Raw genomic sequence first — 24,062 nt, 5'->3', positions numbered from 1 at the left:
CTTGTGTTGTGATTCTCATGTCCACTGTCCATCTTTGGAATCAGTGTCATTGGTGAAGCATAATGAGGGAGGGAGGTGTAATTACAGAATTACCCTCTGCTTTTCATTACATGATGAAAATGGGATCAGGGGTGTTACAGATTAATGATATCAAGATAGATGAACTAGATAACAATTAGATTAGGGCAGTTTGTCTGGGAGAGATGCAACAGGAACATTTTGAAAAGGCATCTGTGAAAAGTGTGCAGGCGGCAGGATATGACCTGCCTAACATCAGTTGTGAAAAACGATACCAGCTTTGGTTCTAATCACGAAAAGTTCTAGAATGTCATCTTTTCAAGTTTCATATTCATAGACATCTTCCACGTATATGTCAGTCATTATCTGACATTTTACTAGCGTGCTGGAAGTAAAAGTTTCAGAAAACCTTTGGAGCCATTGACTTGCACATTTGCATCCTCACATACACTGACACACAGGACCAAACACAGTTTAATGTTTTTTAGATATGAAGCTCGTATAGACTGTAACAATAATCTAGTATATATTTATGAATGATTATAAATGATAGCAAAATGCAAAATGCTGTTGGTAGACGAGGCATGTCAGATACACCATATAACAGGGAGAATGTAGCAGCACACTGACAAGTGCCCACTATGAAGATGCTTACACAGTGTCTGTAAATATAATCAATGCCAGATTTATTCTTGTTGTTCATTTGTCAAAGAGAAGAAATAGACACAGAGTTACAGCTTCCTATCAAAAGTTCAAATGCAAATAATAGTAGACTAAAAAACATTGACCGAGAGTAGAGGCATGTTCGGCTCTGTGTCTGTGATGCAGTCATTTAGGATCAGTTCATTTAAATAACTGAGTTCCCCTGATTTTAGGAGTATATTTGTGAGTATTTGATAAATACTTTTAAGACTTAAGTCTAATACTAAGAATGATAGCAAATCATTTTTCTTTTATCTTTCACTTCAGTCCAAAATGTTTCTTTCAGGAGCTTAATAAGTACTAGATCCTTTTTCAGGTTTTCACTGGCAGGTAAAAGGAACCCGCAGGTTATAAGTTGTGTCACAGAGGCGGCAGGTACAAACGCCCTCAATCAACACTAGAGTTTACAATTACAAGGAAGGATGTGCTTAGACAAGTGATTAATCAAAGCTTATTTTATGCAAAGATGTAACCAGACTATTGACTCTTGTCCCGTAACAATTTATAAACCATATGTTTTTGATGGAACAAGTTCATACTCTAACAGACGAGATTAAATATACAACACAGCTGATTAGTTACTATTCGCCATTTGCCTTTGGTCAATAAGACAGCTTCACATGTTCAAGGTCACCATGGTTGAACTCAAGGTAAAGATTCAGATTCATGTCCCCCCTACTGATGTCACTGAAACCATTACGTCATCACCAGCCTATAGGAGTTTACATAGTCACTTCACGCGTCTGATCAAAAACCAACAGAAGTACAGTAAAAGATCTGCAAGCAAATTCCAAATCCAATTCAAAACCATCCTTTATCTTGACATCTCTTTTTCTCTTTTTTTTTAAAGCTTTTGCTGAGCTTCAGACCGACATCCATGAGCTGACCCAGGAGCTGGACGGTGCTGGAATCCCCTTCCTCGACTATCGGACTTATGCAATGAGGGTCCTGTTCCCCGGGATCGAGGACCACCCCGTGCTTAAGGAGATGGAGGTACGGGTCAGTACACCACCAACTGAACTTGAAACTGATACAAACGAACCATGAATAATCAATCGAAGTACAACCAAATACTAGGCTGCTAATGTCAGAGGTAGAGACGTAATGGTTGTTTATAGTTGAGACAATAAGTTACATCCAGATAAGTATTTCTGAGAAGTACTTTGGAAGGGGAATTAAAAGCATAAAAATGTCCTTCTGGCTTTACAGCTTAATGCTTTTGTAGCCATTATCCCATGACATGTTTTATCAAAGACTGTCACCTCAGAAAGAAATCTCCGGACATGGTTCACCCTAAAGCGTTCGCATAGCCTATATTTCGCCTATTTTATCTTAATGTATTCAGCTAGTCTCAATGAATGCCGACGACTTTTCGAGCACCTTAGTAGCCTCATTAGTCAACTCTCATGGGACAAACGCACGTTGTGTTCTCATGACTGGAAGTGGAGCTTGAAAGTAAGAATCACTTGAAATTTTATGTAAGAAATACAAGAAGATAAAGAGATGTGAAAAAGGATAGAGTATAGCAGATGATGAGGATCAGAACAGGGAGCGAGAGATAAGATCTACGGTTAGAAGGATTGTTACTTGCATTTAGGATCGTTGTTCATTTATTAATCAAGCCTGTGCATACAACTACCCTGCTGAGTGGAGATGCAGCGGATTTAGAAAGACATTTTACTGCCGAGGGAAGTAGAATTAATAGTACGTCAACAGAGACGACGCTCCTCCAAAGCTAAAAACCCAGAGCCAAGTTTGTAATCAGCAGTATCATTAAGATGTAGAATCTGGTACCGCTCCATTGACTTTGATTGGAGCGCTGACTTTTTGAAGTCGAGGAATAATTTGTTTGACCTTTTACAGCTTCATTTAATCGTTCTAATCCAGAGAGTGGATTTATATTCCTATGAAGAAAAAAAAAAGAAAGACAAAAAGTCCTCTGGGTTTTCGTAGTTGCCATTGCGGCATTTAGTGATTTATCCTCTGCTATTTTTGGCGAGGAGGAACAGAAGTGATTACTTAAACACAAAGAATTATCCTTGGACAAAGAAAAAAAAGTCAATTATGGTTTCCAGTGGACACTATTAAGCTTAAACTTCACAAACTGCTTCTATTAGAAAAAAGAAAAGAATGCAGAGTAAATTAGATAGTGTTCTCCAGCATGAAGGTAGCAGAGGAGTAAATCTACTTGAACTCCATACTCTACATCCATTCATTTGATTTACTGCTTCAACAGACAAATATGAACCTTTGTGAAATAATTGATTCTAGGTTCAGTTTTAATTAACCTTTTAGATCATGATACATGTCTCAAACGTATCACATCTGCAGTATGTTTGAAGAGTTTTAATATTGAGGCAGAAAAATGCAGGTGTCTGCACGGTCACTAGACAGAGTCATGGTCAGTTAATGGTTAATGGTTAATAATTCTCATAGAAGTGATTTAAAGTATAACTTCAGCCTTTAGCTTTGGCTTATCTAGGTTGTCTTAGCAACACACACATCTTTGTGACAGACATGGAAAGGAAGGTGGCCGGAGCCATTCAAACCGCTGGCAGTGTTAACTTTTTGATTAATGCGTAAATGTCAAAATGTAGGGACGTCCCAAATGGTTGATTCTCCACAAGCGTGAGACGCAAGATGGTTTGAAACAGGAGGTGTCATTGTGTGCAGATTTTTTATTAATCTTGTTATAAATGTCATTTTCTTTGTTTACAGCTCAAAAAATACATTAGTATATCAATGATATATTATCTAAATACTTAAACAAGAGTTGCAGGAGAGAGACTTTCAGCACAGGAGAGACAGGTGGCACAGAATCACGAGTCAGGGACACGCTCTGAATTTAAAGAATCCTTCTACTTCTGCCATGAAGAAGTCAGGTTCTCCAGCTCTGTTCTCCTATATGTCTCACACTCAACTGTAGGCGGGCACAGATGTAAAGGGATCTTACGTGTTTTATGGTTATGTCTAGACTTCCGTCTTCCTCCCTCTATATTTCCCACAGGGATTGCTGGTGTAATCCAAAGGCCTGTGCAAACCAATGCACCTAGTTTTATTGCTCTCCCCTCTTATCTGGACAGCCACACGTCACACCAGTTATGCTTTCTCTCTCTCTCTCTCTCTCTCTCTCTCTCTCTCTCTCTCTCACACACACACACACAGGACATCACATACATACACAGCTTTGCAGAGAGCTGGATATGCCCTTCTTGAAATTCAGTAAAGACTCTGCTGCCTGCAGTACTGTCCTGTATGTAAGCATCTCTCATCTGACTCTCTTTCTCATTCAACGCTCTTCAAACACACATTCACATCACACTGAGTTTCCAGCCTGGGGGCCCGAGAATCTCATTTAGCACTTTAGAGTGAGGCTCAGACAATTTATAATGGCACAGCGGATGAGAGAGAGAGAGAAAAGACGTTATAGTGGCACAAAAGGATGACAATAGAGAGCGAGAGAAAGATTGGAGGTGGAAATGGTGTGTGTGTGTGTGTGTGAGTGTGTGAGTGACAGAGCCCCACAATGACAATGAGGAGGAGAAATTAAAATGGATGAAAGACCAGTGATGTGAAACAGTCAACAATAAATGCGAGGGGGAGAATTAGAGCAGTGAAGAAGACAGAGCGAGTGAGAGACGGCGAGGCGTCTTTGGGGGGTTTAGCGTGTTGTTGATGAGTAGTGACAGGTGCCAGCCACTGGAACAAGCAGGGTGCACCTCTGACACCATCGCTGACAAATACTGTCCTGCTATGCCCCCATGCTTCTTCCCAGACAGAAGAATCTATCTGACATTGGGCTGATTGAACAGATAAAAAGTCAAGAGTTCCCACTGACAGCGGCATGTTGAAGTGTTATTCAAAGATTCATTGAAGAGCTCTCACATATCTGAAGTAAAAGCTGATTCAGCAAAGTGCCAAGAAAACAGTCAGAGGGACTGAGCCAATAAAAAAAGAGCTTTGCAGAGGTCTAATAATAAACCGGAATCAACAGGACTCTCTATGGCTACATCCACACAACTACATTTTCATTTGAAAAACGCATCAGCTATGAAAACCCATAGCTCACCATAGAATTAGAGCCTCTAAAACGGAGTGTGGAAACACTGCTCGTCCTGTTTTGTATTGCATGACGACTCCGATGCTGCATTTTAGTCTGGACAGGCAGAAACAGAGATGTTCGGAAATGAAGACGAGACACTCACGACAGCTTGCTGATTGGGTCATTTCTGTCACAACGTAGTCTTCATTGATTAGTCAGGCTCCTGTCTGTATTTTACAATGATACAACAGCTTACTTGTGTAGAGACAAGCTTCATCCAAGCACCGGAAGAGACATGCCCGATGTACAAAAGCAGTCATGTGATATTTGTTTTCAGGCGTGTTAGTAGGGGCAGGGATTCAAACTGAAAGAGAGCCAAATTGCTAGCGTGGACAGAAATAGTTTAAGTTTCTTTAAACTTTAGCGTCATCATATGGATGTAGGCTGTGGCTGAGGATGCTTTATTTAATTCAAGAACACAGCGACGTCATATTGTCTTCAAAAATCCCCTTTAGCAGAAGAGAGAGTAGCCAATCCGTCTGGCTGTTTATGTATGGGGTCAATATTGTTGCAAAACTGTAAATGAATGTGAGTGAATAGTTGTTTCTCAACTTGTGGAGTCAGACTTTTAAATGTGTGAAAAGATCGACAGTCTCTACTTACAAAGATCTGTGAATGTGGAGACTTATCTGCAAATGCCTACATAGATAATGATGCTGTAAAAGTTTTTTACAAGGATTGGAAATTCAGACAATGTAGTAGTTACATCTCAGACAGGCCTGTTGCTTCTTTTTACAGGTGACAATGCCTCAGCAGAGATCTGTGAATGCATGCGGTGCTTTGTCTGTGTACCTCAGGAGCTGAACAGCTATAACAATCAGAAATGTTAATATAGAGAGATTTACTTTATAGTTTCTGTTTCAACTTCTCTGTCTCTGTGTTTTTCATCAGGTTCAGGCAAATGTTGAGAAGGCACTGACGCTGTTTGGCCAGCTGCTGACGAAGAAGCACTTCCTGTTGACGTTTATACGAACTCTGGAGGCGCAAAGGTAACCATCTTTATTTGCACAATTAAACAAAACAATGGGAATAAAATAACAAAGATTAAAAAATATAATAGGATATATAATAATTAAATTAGTTTTGAAATTAATAGCTTAGTTTCTATTTTAATTACCAGCAAAACAAAGGCACCATTTATTTAAAGAGTGGATTGGTAGTTGAACTTTTGTAAGGTTGATTGTGTATTCGTATTTTGATGAGCAGCTTTAGATGTGACCCAACAAAAGCTGTGGACTACACTTTTAACATTAAGAGTGTCAATGTATTTCCAGGTCGTTCTCAATGCGAGACAGAGGCAACGTGGCATCTCTGATCATGACGGCCCTGCAGGGGGAGATGGAGTACGCCACTGGAGTCCTGAAACAGTTGCTGTCCGACCTGATTGACAGAAATCTGGAGAGCAAAAACCATCCAAAACTGCTGCTCCGGAGGTGAGGGAGACGTGGAGAGACCGGGATGAAATATAGACTTCACAGTAAAACATCATTCAGGAATCTTCAAGAGTTGTACATGTGTATGATTCTCACAAGTAAACCACAAACCAAATCCTATAGGAAGAAACAAGATTTTGTCTCTGAGTCTTGTAGTGAGTTGTAAGGTTCCTCTTTATCAACCCGCTGTAAATCTGGCCACAGCCTAGGCCCACTGCTCGTTATACTGTCCATCGACGGATCTATTTTTCTCATTATCATCCGTCACACTCCGGCACATGATAAGATAAATATAGGAAGTGAACTGTTGCAAGAGCCACAGAAGTTTTGGAATCCTTTAAAGATTTCTCCCTCCACAAATGAGGCAAAGAAGTAAAGCGTCTGTCAGCTTCACTGATGTGGAAAAAACATAACGAGGGGTTCTCACACACACACACACACACACACACACACTGTTACCAAGTGTTACACATAAACAATGATCCACCACAAATCTGCATTCGTTCATTTGAGGTTTGAGCAGACAAATTAAAAAGAGTTTATTCCTTTTCTCACTGACACTCAGAGAGTCCTGTATTAGGGCTGTAGCATTTTCTGTCATGTATCATTGTGAAGAGGGGATGTGTATTAGTTGGTAATTAATTCTAATTCATCTAACTCAGAGTCTTGGCGCGAGAGCACAGCAGATGAGCTAAACTTTGAGAGTTATCCACAGCCAAGTGTGTAATCCAAGATATACTGTACAGAGAGTTGGTCCAACTAGAAGAACACTCTGAGAGACAATACCTCTGCCGAGGCTGACTGGCTGCAATATTGCAAATACATGTGAGGTCCGATACATCCAGATCATTCTCCAGATCTGAAGCAAACTTTACCTGTTCATACATATTAGCACTTGATAGATATTATAAAGATCTCTGCATTATTGCTTGAGAAATGCAGTGAATATTAAGTTACTGTTTTAGTGGACCAGCTCTTTTATGGACATTCCTAAAACCTGACAACTCATAAATGATTCATGTTTTCATGATCTGAATCACTAATTTGTAGCTTTTCCTTGAATGCTGTCTTTTCTTCGCTGTCCTCTCTTCAATAGAACGGAGTCTGTCGCTGAGAAGATGCTGACCAACTGGTTTACATTTCTGCTGTATAAGTTCCTCAAGGTAAGAACAACCACAACCAGCTATAGTCATTCAATCAGTTTGCTGTATCTTCTAAATGCTAAATAAACAGTCATGATCCAAAGTGGATTAACAATATATTGTGTAATATTAAAGATATATTAACACTGCCTTCGTGTTAGGGAGTTTTATTAAATTCCCCTGGTTTATGTTCTCTCTGCGTTGGATTTACTCCAGTGTGGTTATTAAAAGGGGTTTCCTGTTACCACTGCACATTTCCTTGCCTTACACAGAAGATAATCAAAGCCTCGCGACGGCTTTCTTCTGCTCTCGGTTGTTATAATGTCTGTTTTTTTAGTGCACAGATCCTCTCCGCTCTCATAATTTCACTCTTGTACCTGACACGTCCTCGTCACTGATCTTCCTGTCGTTATTTTATTTTCCCTCCCTCTGATGTCTCTTTCATCAGTTTCATTTATGTTGTCATTATTACTGCAGTCGCTCTCTCTCTGCCTTAAGTCATTTTCATCACCAGGGGGTGCGACGTCGCTCACGCTGTCGTCCCACGCCTTCTCTCCTTCCCTTCATCCTTGCTGTCCCCTGTCCCTTTTCCCTGTCACTTAAAGAAAGTCTGCTCATAAAATGGTTTCTGACGTTTCTCTGTGTTGCTATAGTTTGTAGTCTCCTCTCCACACTCTAATTACAAACTTTGAGATTTGAAATTGTCCTCATATAGCGTTATAATCCTAATCCTATTATGAGAGCAAAGCCATAATTATTATAGCCACATGTTCATTCAATAAATGTTGAGTGTTGGGAGAAAATAACATAAAGTTTTGTGTCATTCTCTAGTTTTGATGATTGTGAATATAATACATCCACCAACGGATTTCACAATGTTCTGTTTGTAACTTGCGAAGAGTTCATTTACATGCTTTGCATGTGTATTTCTAATGACCCGAGGAAGAGTCGTGTTGAATTTGGTGCAATTTGGACATGAGGAACATAATGTACCTTCGTGGCCCAAAACTGGCCCACCAGCTTATTTTGATGATTTGATTATTTTTATTTCACTGTGTTGGACTGACACATACATTCACAGGTTTGTATGAAGAGCTTTAAAGGTTATACAATTTCTTTTTATGAAAACATTGGCATGAGTATCTCCACTGCGGATAAATAAGGTACGATGTTTATAAAAAGCTCTGCACATAACGTCCAACACAGAAAGTATAAAAAGTGACAGTATATTGTAGAAGTGTTTGAGGAGGACTCACTAATGACAAGGAATAATTCTGAAGTAGCTCCGGAGCTTTAACACAGGACAAGAGGGCAGGCGGGTTTAGAATGGATTCTACACTGCATGCAAAATATGTATGATGCACCTAAACTGTTACTGAAATCCCTTTTACTTTTAGGTTTATTTTCCTAGAAAATAAGAGACACAGTGTCCCTGACTCATGCATTGCTGATTTAGTTTCTAGTGATTGTTAGTGAGGTTGGACTCGATGCCTATTTGTCTCCCTGAACAGCAATAGCCATCATATCCTCAAAATGTAAATATCAGCGTACAATCAGGGAGCCCTAATGAAGGCAGTGTGTGGAGGGAAGGCACATTTTTGTCGACACACGTGCAGCAGCTGAGCAGCAAAGGCGGAAAGCCAAAGCAAGAGCACAACAGTGTGATGTATACTCACTGTGTCTCGTTAGCAGCTACCCACTACCCCCTAATTGGCACAGATGCTAACAAGGTTCTTAAAGCATATGGCATTGGAGCGAGGGAGGGAGGAGAGAGAGGCGGGAGGGAGGGAGGACAAGAAGGGGTTAGAGGTGGTGGGGAGAGGGAAGAAGAATTGAGGGAGTCTCGACAATTAGGAGGAGGAGGAGAGGGAGGGTGGACGTGTGGCTTGTAGGAAGTGAGGGAGAAGGATGTGGGAGGGAAAGAGGGAGAGGCAGTTTAGTGGAACAAATGTAAAAGGAGGAGCAAGAGTGGAGGAGGGGAGACGTTCAAGTAATGATAGAAAAAGAGTGAAAGTAAAGTATACAGCGAGAAGAGAAGACTGTAGGAGAAAATGATGTTTCTGTACAACTAACATTCAACAGCAAATACATTCTATAGAATATAACTGTGTCAATACTTTGAAATGGGCTGTTCGCTTGGTGTTGTGTGATGGTTGATTCTCTTTCTCTTAAAGTTTACTCATATTGAACTTATCACATGTTCAAATCACCGAGAGATTTTTGGAATTATCAAATTAATGTTGATCGTGAATGAGTAAAATAATATCGCAGAACCACATCCACTTGAGGTGATACAACATTATTACATTTTTCTATGGTGCAGACACAAGATCATGGTTTGGTTTAAATGATAATAAGTTCAAACTGACTGAAGATACAACATATTTATTGATATTTAACCACAATCCTTTCCTGATCTTATGCAAAGTGATTTTGTTGTCTAACCATAATACAGACGACACTGTGGATGACAACTCTGAACATAATCCAGCTGGTAATTATGTTGTCAGAAATAAGTTGGATATGTGAATGTATTTGAGGAGAGAGTTGTAGCAGGAAGAATTTTAGCTACATGAATGGTTCAGGGGGAGACAATTGAAAAAAATTGAAAAAAATGACAATGAATGCAGTGGCAACTTTAGATCTTTTATGAGACAGAACGTTGTTCTGAGATCAGATTTAGGGGAAGATATATCACTTCCACTTTGGTATCGCCTAATTGAAATCTATTTTTAGTTTTCACAGATCAAGCCCTGATCACCTTGCTTGTCCTTGCATGCGACATGATGACATCATAAATATGCTAATTTGAATTTTACATCGTCTAGCGACATTTAGCCAGCAATCCAGCAGCTTTAGCTTTTTTCCAATTTCAGTGGGTCCATTACAGTTCAGGTTTTGACCTCTTCATGTTTTAGGTACATGTTCCTCTTAATTACACAAAAAAACAAAGACAAGGAATGGTTTTAAATAAGAACAACTGGTTAATTTTCCTAAAACCTTCTGTGGGAGTGTTTTTTTTCTGACCTTGGAAGTTAGAAAAGGTTTCTTGTAAACAAAAACAATTTCTGTTTATATTCGGTATTTCTCACCCGGATGCATTATGCATATCCTTGTGGTTTAATAAGCCAGAAAAGGAAACATGAAAATGGTGGTGCCTTTTTAAAGGTGTTACTATAGGTAGCATGGTCAAGTTTATTGATCCACTCAAAAGCACTTTAAGGTACGAGTCGCATTCACACGAACATTCATACAGCACTTATATATCCTCCACTTTTTACTTATACACATCATTCACACACTAGTCATCAGGGGGAATTTTGGGTTTAATATCTGGCACAAGGACACTTCAAACATTCTGGTTAGTGGTTGATCTGCTCCACCTCCTGAGCCACAGCCACCTACACCACAAGGAATAGACTGACACATTAAGCATTAGGAGGATTTACCAAATACTTTTTTGAGCCAATATTTCAAAATCTGTCTCTTGGATGGAGCTGCAGCTGCGTGGTCCCATCGATAGACCGATCACGAGTCATTCTCAGCTGTCAATCATAATGTTTCATTCCGTTTTTAGAGCATCAAATAATTAAAATCACATTTACCGGACAAATGAGCACTTGAACACACATTAGTGTGATAAAAACTACCTGAAACCAACATTGAGAAAAAAATATTCTGTGTACTTTAACTTTTTGTTTCATCTGTGTCCCATGCACTAACATGGAGGACGTGAGATTTATATAGTGCAGCCAACCACCAGCTGCCAATCGAGACGCATTGGCTTTTAGGGAGTAGTCATTTCATCTATTTTTACATCTATGATAACATCACATAATCCTACACTTTGCACATAATCAAAGGTAGCGACAGGAAGGAAATACTGTGTGAGTGAATGTGACAGAAAGAGAGAGGGAAGATTGAATAAAGAGTAAAGGGTTGAAGATTGGTATCACCGGGAGAGAGGGGGAAAAGCCAGAGAAAAAGGAGGAATGCGTGTTAGAATGAAAAGGCAACTTGTTGAGTGTGCTTGAAGGTGAAACAGATAAATTAGTACTTTACCCTCTTCTCATCTGGACCTCATGCATCTTCAACACACACACACACACACACACACAGCCTGAAGTATCTCCCTGAGCACGGTGCGGTCGATCGTTAAACTCTCGTCTGGATGAGTATTGGCTGTGATGTGTCCTCTCTCCTCTCTCTAAACTGCCGCTGCCTCGGTCGGGAGTGTTTTCCTTTAGGCCCGAGTGATGACTAATGACATTATTGATTGGCGAGTGTCTTTGACAGAGGGAGAAAGTGGGGAACATATTTATAACATCTGGGTCTAGTCACATAAGCTCTGGGATGTAAACGATGGGGGAGACCTGAAAATATTTTTTATATAACAGCTGCTGTCACTCTTTTCGTCCTCGAGACAAATAAAAAGATTTTTACATAACAGCACAGTGTCCTTCGCATTGAGAGACTTCAAGGTCTGATTTTTTTCAATTTCCACTGCTGTGCTTAACCACTTCGTAACAATGCAAAAACTCAGAAACTGTCATCCATCATTAGAAATTTTGGAACAGGTTTGATTCGCCATGTTTTTGAAAGCATTTCAGACAGTTGTTTGAGTTGTTCCGGATCAATTGGATCACAGAAATGAGCTTTCACACTGAATCAAACTGAGCCACTGACATACTGAAAAAGACTGGGAAGTGATGTGGATAATTTGCACAGCTTCTTGATCAGAAGAGGTAATTCTCCTTGTTCATGATGTAACCCAATGTTATCTTTTTTGAAAAAGTTAGAGGACCACAAAATCACCCCCACTGCTCGACTTCATTTAAATGAAAAGAGATGCGTACACAAAACACGCATGGTCCATTTTCACCTACATCATCACAACAATCATTGGACAAAGAGACGTAGATCCAAATCTTACTACACTGAGAATTATACCAAAATAATACTGTCACAAAATGAAATGAAATTATCGTACAGTGTAGGAATTTCTGAAATGATCATACATGTGATAACATGTGGGAATGCACTAAAGATATGGAGCTCCTGTCTTAAGAACTAAACAGTCAAATAGAAGGAGAGGGACAAGTTTAGTCTTACGCAAGATGAATTACTGCTGAAACATGAAATACAATAGGAAGGAACAGAAACAAATTTAGAGCATTGGGCTTGGAATTTAACTTACAGATTAGATTTAAGAAATATTATATATAAATATGTGTAAATATAATATAATGCTGCATTTGAACATATCTTTATGATATTTCTCCAACCAGAGGGTCATGAGATGAGATGAGGCATGAATTAATAAAAACACATTTTCAGGATGATCTATTCAGGATGTTCTTTTTATTTATTCTTCTATCAATCAGATGTTTTTCTTACCTGTGTCTGCCTTATTTGTGGTTCTTTGTCTTTTATGTGAGCTACTGGATATCTGAATATATCTATCTCTACTATTTCTATTTCATTTATTCTTTTTTATAACCTAAATTGCTAAACAGTTCTACTTTAAACATTTTTCTGAGAAAGAAAACTGCAACCAGCATTTCCACAGACCAAGCAAACAGCCCATTCAAATCAGGCAGATTTAGAACAGGTACTGAACTAGCTATTCAAATAAGAGACATTAAAAAGGGAGAACCATTGTTTGTTGAACTGTTGGAAACTCCTCCTCTTCTGTTCCCCCCCTCTCTCTGCAGGAGTGTGCTGGGGAGCCTCTGTTCATGCTTTACTGTGCCATCAAGCAGCAGATGGAGAAGGGACCCATCGACGCCATCACAGGAGAAGCCCGCTACTCCCTCAGTGAGGACAAGCTCATCAGGCAGCAGATTGACTACAAAACACTGGTCAGTAAACTCACTGTGTCTCCAGGGTTCTGCGGCTGTCCTTACTGATCTGAATCACTGCACGACTTGTTAAGTTTCAGTCACATTTGACAAAGATGAAGATTTTAAAACCAAACTGGAAGTAATCAGCAGTAAGAAACGACAGAGCCTCTTTTTCTCTAAATCGATGTGGAGTGTTGCTCCAGGATTTGGTCCAGGGTAAACAAGAAGCTTCAGCCCCAGTTATGTTTGGAGTGAGGATGTTTTCTCTGTTAATTACTTTGTCTGTCCAAAAAAAGCACTCCAGGTTTGGATTGGAACCACACAGACAAACCTGGTTGTTGTCGAGTTGTTCTGGTCTGGAACCGAGTCTGAACTCTCAGTTATTATTTTCACAAACAGTCTAGGAAATGTCCGGATGATAAAATAGCTACTGCAGTGGTAAATGAAGGAATTTCACCATCAGGGGCTATAAAGGGGCCACAATTTACACAGAGGGACCATTACATGTCCAACGTCCATGCACAGTTCCTGATTCAGTAAGATGCACATTAAAGTCCTTGTTAACTGTAAGCTCCAAAGCTTTGAGCAATGCCTCATATTATTGTATATCATTTGAAAATTGTTCCTCGTTTCAGCACATTGTGTTCTTCAAAAAAGCTTAGAAAATTCAAAACTCCTTACAAATTATCATGTTTATCTCATTGTTACTAAGTGAGTAGTTTATTAAAAGAAAAAAAAGACTACTGACAGAATTGGGGCACTTCAGGGGCCCCTCTGGTCCCACCCCTGGATCCACTCCTGAGCTACTGCAAACAAACTAGGTGTAAAAATTCATGTTCATTCAAATGCTCCTAAACAATGATGCACACATCTCACTAGTTAGCAGCACTCTTGCAGTCTTCTTACTTAAACCTTATTTCTTTTGTCCCTTGGAATTTTGTTTTTTTCTTCTGCCAGACGTTGCACTGTGTAAACCCAGAGAATGAGAATTCCGCCGAGGTGACGGTCAAGTGTCTGAACTGTGACACCATCACTCAGGTCAAAGAGAAGCTGCTCGATGCTGTGTATAAGGGCAGCCCCTATTCACAAAGGCCAAAGGCTTCTGACATGGACCTGGGTAAGAAGCACAGTGCCGGACACGCATGTATGAGACGTGTGCACGGATTTTATGTTGTTTGCTGCACCGGTTAATGTTTGGTCATAACAGAGCTAGTGATGTGTTGGATGTGGACAAGAATCAGTTGACATTATTATTATTATTACATATTAAATAATTCATTTATTTTGACTACTTTGGGAGAGTGCAGCAACCCCTAAACACAACATTTACTTATTATCCTCAGTTGCTCAGCTACATATCCTGCAGACACAGTGTGACATTAATGTAGAGTCATGTTCATGTCTCCACCAGTTTCAGAGGAAAACATGTGGCTCTGTAAATGCCCCACATATTCATCAGCAATAGTCACAAGCTCTGAGCCTTTAGTACTTTACTACTAAAAAGAATACAAGTTGGAAAAAGACGTAAAAACAAAATTAATGAGCTGAGAGCAGCTTCCTATTCAAGACTTCATGGAGCTGAGAGAAGCTGCAGAGGAATAAAGGAAATTAAGAAAACAATATACACTGTATGTTGCATTTGCTTTGAGGCCAAATGAAGCCTACACACAAATGCTCACAAACTGAGACCTCACGTTTGTTTATCTAAACCTCCGTGTCCTCCTTCCTGAAGAATGGCGTCAAGGTCGAATGGCCAGAATCATTCTGCAAGATGAAGACGTCACGACTAAGATCGACAACGACTGGAAACGCCTCAACACGCTGGCTCACTATCAGGTACACGAGTGCCGGCGTGCACTGCAGGCAGTAACAAGCAGGAGCTGTGAGCTCGGTCGCTCTCATACTGTATTTTGGTGTTTGTGCAGGTGACGGACGGCTCAGTGATCGCCCTGGTGCCAAAGCAGAACTCTGCCTACAACATCTCCAACTCGTCCACCTTCACCAAGAGCCTCAGCAGATACGGTACGGCTCGCGCTCTCCTCTTCACCTCATCCTATTTAAATCATTCTGTCTATGATTCCCATTCCCCTAACTGCCTCCCTCTGCACCCTCCATTGCTCTTTCATTCTCTCTTTCTCTGTGTTTTTCATTGCAATGATTGGGTGCCTTTCTTTTCCTTTTTTTTCTGCCTCCCTCTGAGTGAATGGCAATCCTTTTTATCCACTGCTATCAGCCCGGGCCAAGGCTATTCCATGGCTATTTCCAAGCAGTCCATAAATGACAGGCATTAAAGTAGACACCTCGAACCCCAGCTGACAGAGTGAAAGAGAAGAGAGGGAGAGAAAGGAGGACACCTGGCAGTCAGATAAATAGATAGAGGCCCAGCATCAATATTGTATACTTAACTAGAAAATGTGAATATGTAGAAGATAAATGGCTCTGTGGTTAAAAAAAAAAGCTAGACCCTCGTCTGCTACTAAGTAGGTGATGATCCTTACACTTTCATCACTGGTTTTATCCCAAGGTAACCTGGACTAAAACTACATCTGATAAAAAATAATGAAATAAAATAGTTTTGTTGAAGGTTTTATAAATGTTTTCCTGTGTTTGTCTGTAATATGAAATTCAACATGGCATTGATATTGAGTTGACTCTGATGATAGTTGTGTTACCTGAAAACAGGACAACAATGAGACCAGGAGAGACAAAGAGAGAGGTGTTCAGCAAAATAAATAATAACATCAGCCCATGTCTATTGAGCCGTTTCCAGCAAGGTATTTCTAGAATACTGGTTTAGGATATTTTCCTTTCACATGTGAATAATGCAGCAGAAGATTGTCCAGGTCAGACTCGAGGAGTGGTTCCTGTGTAGAGCATTGCCAAAACTTCTCTAATCTAGTTGTCGTTCCAAGGTTCATCTTCATCAGCTTCTTCTACATGTATGAATGTTTTTCTTGAAGTTTTTAGTCTGTTGTGCATTAGAAACATCATGAACACGGCCAATCACCATGAATTTCCAGGACGTTTTCCCTGCTGCGTTCTCACATGGACATTTTTACCAGGGGGCTTAAAAGTTCAGGACAATATCCAGAGCACCAACATAGGTGTTCCTCTGGAAAATGTCTGAAAGCAGCTCATTGTACAGTGGCATCGTATATGAAGGTGGCCGTTTTCACCTCCACCTTTGGTATTGACATTTACACAGTGGAAACCACTGAAAGTTATCAAGAAGCTTTGGCCTAATCATTCCTACACCACTGCTGCTTGAATAATTCACTTTTCAAGTCAGCTCACAGAGTTCGGGTCTTGTCTTGGGGTTAAACTGGGATGAGGCAATTCATGACGGTGTTTCAGCGAGTTCAATCAATGAGTGAGACAGAGTGACACACACACACACACGCAATGGAGAGGTAATGCTCTTCTTAAATTCATGACGTTATCGTAAAGATCAGCTCTACGTGTGATCGTTGACCAGCATGAAGAAATGTGTTTCTGCTGTGAACAACAAAGCTCCTGCTGTAATCCGCTCCTGCAGACTGGCGTATGTTTAGGCTCCCCTCTAATGTATGAGGTTGTTGGACTCCCATAGTGTATACATATTAATTTCACTGTAAGGAAGTGTGTGTACGTGTGCATGCTGTGCTGTGTTTTATGTTCCTCTACTGCTCTGGCTCAGTGAATTATTTTGATCACCATAGCTATCGTTCCCTCTCTCTCGTAGCAGCAGGTGAGAAGTGAACCCAAGGCATCTAAATTACCACCTGGTGGCTGCAGCATTGCTGATAAATCCCACCTCCTTCATGTTAGCGGATGGGACATGGACCAAAATTAAGAGTATATGTGAAATAATTTTGTCCAATTATTTTTTTGAAATGTCATGACTGATTGGTCCAGTACGTGTATCAGCGGGGCCTCATTACTGTGGCTCCATCCTCCGATCACTACTGCACAGATTGCAGCGTTCATCTGGGATATTTTGGCTTCAATTCCTGATAGTGGGAGGAGGTGTCTTTAAAAAACAGTCCAGGCATCAGTGTCACACCTACACTGCTTGAGTGCTAGTTTAAGAGAAATATATATTTTTGGTTGATTCATTTTCTAAAATTAAAGGTGTCCTATTCACTAAAACCATAGTTCTCACGGAAAACATTATGGCTGGTTCCATGTTCATTATTGCCTTTGTGTGCTTTTGCTTTCGTGTGTGTGTGTGTGGGTGCGTGCGTACGTGCGTGTGTCGATGAGCAGTCAGCCACCAGTAGCAATAATAGGTTTGGCATCCGAGCCACTCAGCATCCCGCTGGCAAGAGCAACAACAGCACTAGACACCATCCCACTCAGCCTCATTCACTGTTCTATCCTGTGCTTCCCCATTACTCTCCATTTCACCCCTCTCTCCCCCCAGATGTTTTGTCTTTGTGTCCACCCCCCCCTTCTTCCCCCCACATTCACTCTCTCCCCTCCTCTCTGCGTCCTTTCACCAAACATAAAGGGACTGCAACACGCAGCAACATTTTTCTCTTTTATCTCTCATCCATCCATTCCATATTCCCTCCTTCCCCCAGGAGTAAGAGCTACTCAGCAGATAGTCATCTCCCCCTGTGCACCTCACCTCCCTGGTTCCTTCCTCCCCCTCTTTCAACCCTTAATGGAATGGTCATAGATATGCATCTCTTTGCTTCACTCTAATCAACTTTGACACCCACACCATGAATAATGAAAGCACACCGATTATGAAGAGAGAAATGGTGGGGGAGAGATATCCAAGTGTGTTTTGGGGTATTTGCTGGTCTGGTAAAATGGCCCTAACAAGGCAGATTATCCGTTTTTCATTCACTGCATCACAGTTTCCAAAGAAGGCTGACATAAAGCTCATATAATCACTCTGTCTTGTGTGTGTGGATTTAGAGAGTATGCTGAGGACAGCCAGCAGTCCAGACAGCCTACGATCCCGAACGCCCATGATCACGCCCGACCTGGAGAGTGGCACCAAACTGTGGCATCTGGTGAAGAACCACGACCACTCGGACCAGAGGGAGGGTGACCGGGGAAGCAAGATGGTCTCTGAGATCTACCTGACCAGGCTGCTCGCTACGAAAGTAAGACACAGGGGAGGAACCATCACATCTGTGTGTTGTTGCTTTTTTTAAGTTGATTTCTCAAACAGCACTCGGAACTACTGAGGGACACTCAAACCCACCACTAAAACTCTGACTACTGGAAGCTTGGAACAGGAAGAGCAAGTAAAGACGTTTTCACTCACGAGAAAGGCCGGAACCAATTGTGTGGACTTTTCCAGGTCTCAAGACACGCCGCAAAGCAAATTGCCAAGGAGCGAAGGGAGTGGCTGTCCAGCAGAGTAGTCAGACATGAAAGCACAATTGGGTCTTGTTACAGCCACAGCCTCATAAATTTAGTTTGGCTCAACACAGTGACCGCAACATATAAAGAGGACGCCACACCAGAGTCACGATTAAAACAAAGAGTTTAACAAAACAAAGAATAAACAGATAGAGGTGTGGACAAAAAGAAAATAAAAATGGGAACATCTGGACCAACCACACAATAGCCCTCAGATCCCCCATCTACCAAAGTAACAATATCTAAATAAAACAAAAAATTTAAAGAGGATTACTAGACCCCCAACTCAAAAGGAAACAAACAATAAGCACTTCACCATGAGGACACAGGCTTCTGGCACTCAGATGTTACAGAGACAAAGAGGGAGCACCTCTCCAGCCTTCCTGAAATCACACTCACTCACACCTGAGAGCGAGGAAAGGAGGGGGAGATAAAAAAAAAAAACCACCATACACAAACACACATGAAAAAAGAAATCACAATACAAATGAATAACAAGCGCAACAATGTATCCGACACAACGTCATCCCTCCCACGGACATGTTGGACCGAGACACCGAAGGCTTGTAGGAGGAAAAAAAAAATCACTCCACCGCATCAGCCACTGATTGGTGACGAGCATTTCCTGCAGGAACACAAGGGAGCTGTGGTCAGTGCAGACAGTCACGTTGCATACTGCAGGACTGATCAGAAGGATTAGGGTGGAGGAGAAGTTTACAAGCTCACACTGGCCTCAGCAATCCCACGCTCAAACCCCCCTCCCCACAGACGCACACACACAGACGCACACACACACCGGACAGCAAAGGGTACAGCAGGGCAAACCCCTTCAGTGTTGGAACGCTCCACAAAGGCAGTGACAGAAGTGACAGTTGCTGTGCTGGATGCCACACTGTCGGCCAGCTGCTCTTGTGCCATAGATTTTTTTACCAGGGCTAACTCCAACCACCGCACCACCTGGCTTACTGGCTTTCCTTCTGCAAAGCATGAAAAGTTTCAACGATATGTCCCCGTTTGTTACGATAAAAACCAACTTGGCTCTCTCTCGTGGATCTCCCTTTGGCACCACTGGAAACACTGACGTTAGCTGGCGCCACAAAGCACCGTTACGAACCCCTATCATTAAACCCAGCAACCTCTTCACCAAACACAAATTTGTTAGTGAGAACCTATTCATCCGCAAGCATCGCAGCATCTGAATATTTGAGAGTCTTCTGCTCATTCAGGTAAGTGGAAACCCTCCCAGCCAAGCAGCTTTTAAACTCCTAAGAGCTCCAAGGTTTTAAGATCACTTAACGACTTGACACCCTGTGCTGAGCACCACCTGTCAAATAATTCCTCTTTCTCACGGCATCGGTCAGAGACCAAAGTTTTCCGTATTTGCGGAACATCTGATGATAAGCCTCTGGCACAAGTTCATATGCCCGCAAAATACCAGAGTTAACATGCTCATAATCAAGGCTCATCTCAGGAGGCAACATAAACCTCCTGGACTTTACCCGTTAGTACAGATTGCAAAAGTGTCCACATGTCTTTGGGCCAATTTAGTGTTGTTCCGACCTGCTCAAAGAGAATTAAATATTTATATCCTTTTCATGAAGGACCCGAACAGATATTTCTGCTCACAGTAAACTCTGGTGATAGCGCAACTACAGGCTGTGAACCCGAGGGGAGACATGGTTACATTTAGTTCTAATTATTTCAAATGCTGTATTCTCTTAGCATTTCTTTCTTTCTCTCAAATCAAGCCGACACAACTCAATCTCTTCAAACCTCACATGGTGACGTTTGCATTCTCACATGCAGCCCCTTAGGAGAATGTCAGGAGATTATCTGGAGTTCAGTGCATGTCTGAAAACAGCTTAACATGAATGGCCTGTAAAGATCTTCAGTTTAAATGGAATTAGACTTGGTTGCAATAAACCACACTTAGGAGAACCTGTTCTAAAGCATTTTATCAAACATAACCGAAGCCAGTGAAGCATTCATCACATGCATTACCACATGATTGATGGTGGGTGATAAATAGGAGGATATCATTTTCTTGATTAACCTTTTTTTTTTAAATTTGTGCCAACCAATAGACCCAGTGTATATTTACACACACAAACATGTACTTCTATCCTTGTGAGGACACTCATTGAGGACATTATCGCTCATAACTGTAACGCACACATACACTCACAAACGCACATGTATAATCTTCTCCGTCTCAGAAACAGACAATTCAGCTGTCTTTCCTTGTGTCTCTCAGTTCTCTGTCTCCTAATTATACGAGGGGGGGCAGAGCAATGGGCAGCAGTTACAAGCGAGTCGGATTTTCAATTTCCACTGGTAATAAGAAAAAACAGATTAATAAAAGGTGGGCTTGTGGTGCAGAGTGCACGGAGGCAGATACAGGAGGTGTCAGGAGACAGGTAATTTGTTGAGGGATTGAAGATTTGGCCACGCATGATGAAAAAACAGAGATGCAAATACAATTGAGTAGCTCATCTTGTCCTTGTCTATCTGCGTCTGCCTGCCCGGATGTCTCATCTGTGCAGATCTCAGCACTTTGATCCATAACTGGGACAGAATTCATTCCTGTTCCATTTCACGAAGGCTGACTAAATGTGATCCCCAAACATTTCTGCAGTAATAGATTCAGCCAGCCGGAGAAGTCCAGAAAACAAATGTGTTGTTAGGGAAATTCAGTCCCATTTATGTTGAAGCGTTGTCATTGGAGGAAAGCATCCGCGTCGAGGAGCTGGGCTTCCTGTTTGTGATTCTGTTGGAGCTCAGTGGCCAGAGCGAGGCAGTAACGAAGCCTAAGTTATCACAGCGATTCACAGTGGGACCATTCACATGGAAAACATACACACATATGGCCCATTCAGGGGCTGTGGACACAAGTGGCTCGAAGTGGTTCACTATATTCTGAAAGACAGCTCTGTCACACTGCTGTTTTTCAGTCTCACTGACATGTTCTTCTTCTCTCATCCTCTAATAAAAAGCTTTCCATATTTAGTAAATATCATTCAAATGTAAAAATAAGTCAGAGAAAAGAAATCAGGTGGCCTACTGAATACTTCTGTGTATTCATTTAAAACTTTAATGACACAGTGCAGCATATTTGGGAAAACAATAACCACAACGTATGGTGTATATACTGTGACAGCTGGTCTTCACTCCACTAAAACTAAAAAAATTATTAAAAAAAGAATAAAAAAAGAAATGTTTAAATCCTATCAATACAGTGCCAAAAAGAGTTACAGGAACCTTTCAAAAAACATATTTAACCTACTACTTCATGTAAAACACTGACAGTATCTTCACTGCAAATAAACCAGAAGGATGAACACAAAGTTTTTACTCTGCACCTCTTAAACTGTTTATAAAAAGCTCAAAAAAGCTGCTCACAACATCAGCATACAAATATAAAAAGTGACAGTATGTTGTAGAACTGTTTGTGGAGGACTCTCTAATGACAAGGAATAATTCTGAAGTAGCTCCAGAGCATTAACACAGGACAAGAGAACAGCAGACAGGTTTACAATGGACACTGCACTAGTTTGAATTAAAACCAAAGAATGGAATTTAATATACCTGTTTTCTCACTGTCCCCACTCTACCATTCAGGGTACGTTACAGAAGTTTGTGGACGACCTGTTTGAGACCATCTTCAGCACGGCACACAGAGGCAGTGCGCTTCCCCTCGCCATCAAGTACATGTTCGACTTCCTGGACGAGCAGGCCGACAAACACTCCATCAATGACTACGACGTACGACACACTTGGAAGAGCAACTGGTTAGTGAGATAGTTTTCTCTCTCTCTTTTTTTACATTTAACAAGAATTGAAACAAACTATTGCCATCGAATTACAGCATTGGATGGAAACCTAAAATGTAATGAAAGCTTTAGAGTATATATTATATTTAAGTCGAAGAATAATAATGTCTCAAGTGAAAATATCAAACATTTGTTTCCAGCTTTTCGGGTGTGATGATTTATTGCTTTTCTTTTCTTTTTTTATTTGATATTTAATACATTCAACATAATATATGAGATACTACGTGACTAATTAATATGTTTCGGGGACAAAACAAAACTATTCATCAACTTGGCCTTTGGAATTTCGATTGACATTTTTTTATAATTTTCATTTACAGCACTATACTGGACCCAATAGCATAGACAGTGATCACTCAAATATTGAAATGTTTTGTGTGTTATACAGAGTTCTACACTTTTGGCTCAAAGTTTTTCTGAGCCAGATGACAAAAGATCACTGTGTTTCTGTGGGCTTAGTAATTACTGATGGACAGTGGTAATTAGTGACCAAAGTGTATTTAAATGGCCTTGTAAATAAGTGTGTTATGAAATAGAATGTGGTGATAATGATAGTGTTCTGCATCCCATCTGCTAATGTCTGGAAAGTAAATATTACTGTGAATAATTATTCAAACTTTAAGTCATTAAATCAGTAAATACAAGTCTGCAAAATGCACAAACAATTCAAATAGCTGATGTAACGGATGCTTGGTCATAATTTAATGGATGGCTTCAGAACATCTTTGGACTGGTGCTGCAATATTTTCCATACATTATGTATTTCCATTTATTTAATGAACAGTTTTTGCAAAGCATTTAGAGGATAAATTATAAAATTATGCATTTCCGACCAGACAACACACATCATCTGGGAACATGGCACCTATTGAGTGAGATTAAAACAAACGAAAGGCTTAAATGTACACAATACACTGATCAGATATTAAAACTAGGTAGTGTAATTCTAACAATGAAAGCAAAGTAAGTAAAATACCTGTCACCAGGGGCATAAAGAGGCTATTACCATTTATAATATAATTCTTGTAATTGAATTTGTGTTTGTTTACCCTCTGCAGTCTTCCTCTGCGTTTCTGGGTGAACGTGATCAAAAACCCCCAGTTTGTGTTTGACATTCACAAGAACAGCATCACGGATGCCTGTCTGTCTGTGGTGGCCCAGACATTCATGGACTCCTGTTCAACATCAGAACACAAACTGGGAAAAGATTCACCTTCAAATAAGCTTCTCTACGCTAAAGACATCCCCAACTACAAGAACTGGGTGGAAAGGTGAGTTTAACACAGAGACACTGACATGCAGATCAAGTTGAGACAAAAGACAAAAGTTTAAGAATTAGGATTTTTTTTTTTAAAACATTATGAGAATAAAGTCATAATTTTAGATTTAATATCATTTTAAAAGAAGATCAGATGATCAGCCTGTTACCTGCATTACTTAAATGAGGAGATGTTTGGAAGTGGTTTAAATAAACAGGTCTCATTGATTACATGGGTAATATTCAAAGAACATCCTGAAAACTCGATGAATACTCTGTTGTACTTATGAGCTGGTGGAATAATAATAATAATCATAATAGTACAGTATGTTTATATTGCTCTTTTATTAATGCTCCAAGATATTTTACATTAAGG

The 24,062-nt window shown here is 40.5% G+C and overlaps 1 protein-coding gene across 1 annotated transcript in view; it reads left to right on the top strand.

The window, feature by feature from the left end:
* Window positions 1-24,062, top strand: part of LOC109630998 (plexin-A1-like) — a 281,886-nt gene that overhangs the window by 246,018 nt on the left and 11,806 nt on the right. Inside the window, exons 23-33 of the mRNA XM_020089564.2 lie at window positions 1,571-1,719; window positions 5,714-5,811; window positions 6,097-6,255; window positions 7,352-7,418; window positions 13,112-13,258; window positions 14,198-14,357; window positions 14,973-15,076; window positions 15,166-15,262; window positions 18,146-18,336; window positions 22,217-22,386; window positions 23,487-23,699. Coding sequence (XP_019945123.2) covers window positions 1,571-1,719; window positions 5,714-5,811; window positions 6,097-6,255; window positions 7,352-7,418; window positions 13,112-13,258; window positions 14,198-14,357; window positions 14,973-15,076; window positions 15,166-15,262; window positions 18,146-18,336; window positions 22,217-22,386; window positions 23,487-23,699 — 1,555 coding nt within the window. The remainder of the gene's footprint in view (window positions 1-1,570; window positions 1,720-5,713; window positions 5,812-6,096; window positions 6,256-7,351; window positions 7,419-13,111; window positions 13,259-14,197; window positions 14,358-14,972; window positions 15,077-15,165; window positions 15,263-18,145; window positions 18,337-22,216; window positions 22,387-23,486; window positions 23,700-24,062) is intronic.

This window comes from Paralichthys olivaceus, chromosome 6 (genome assembly GCF_024713975.1).
Source record: "Paralichthys olivaceus isolate ysfri-2021 chromosome 6, ASM2471397v2, whole genome shotgun sequence".
NCBI lineage: Eukaryota > Metazoa > Chordata > Actinopteri > Pleuronectiformes > Paralichthyidae > Paralichthys > Paralichthys olivaceus.
Note: the sequence above shows the minus strand (reverse complement) of the source record. Positions and strands in the feature narration are given on the sequence as shown.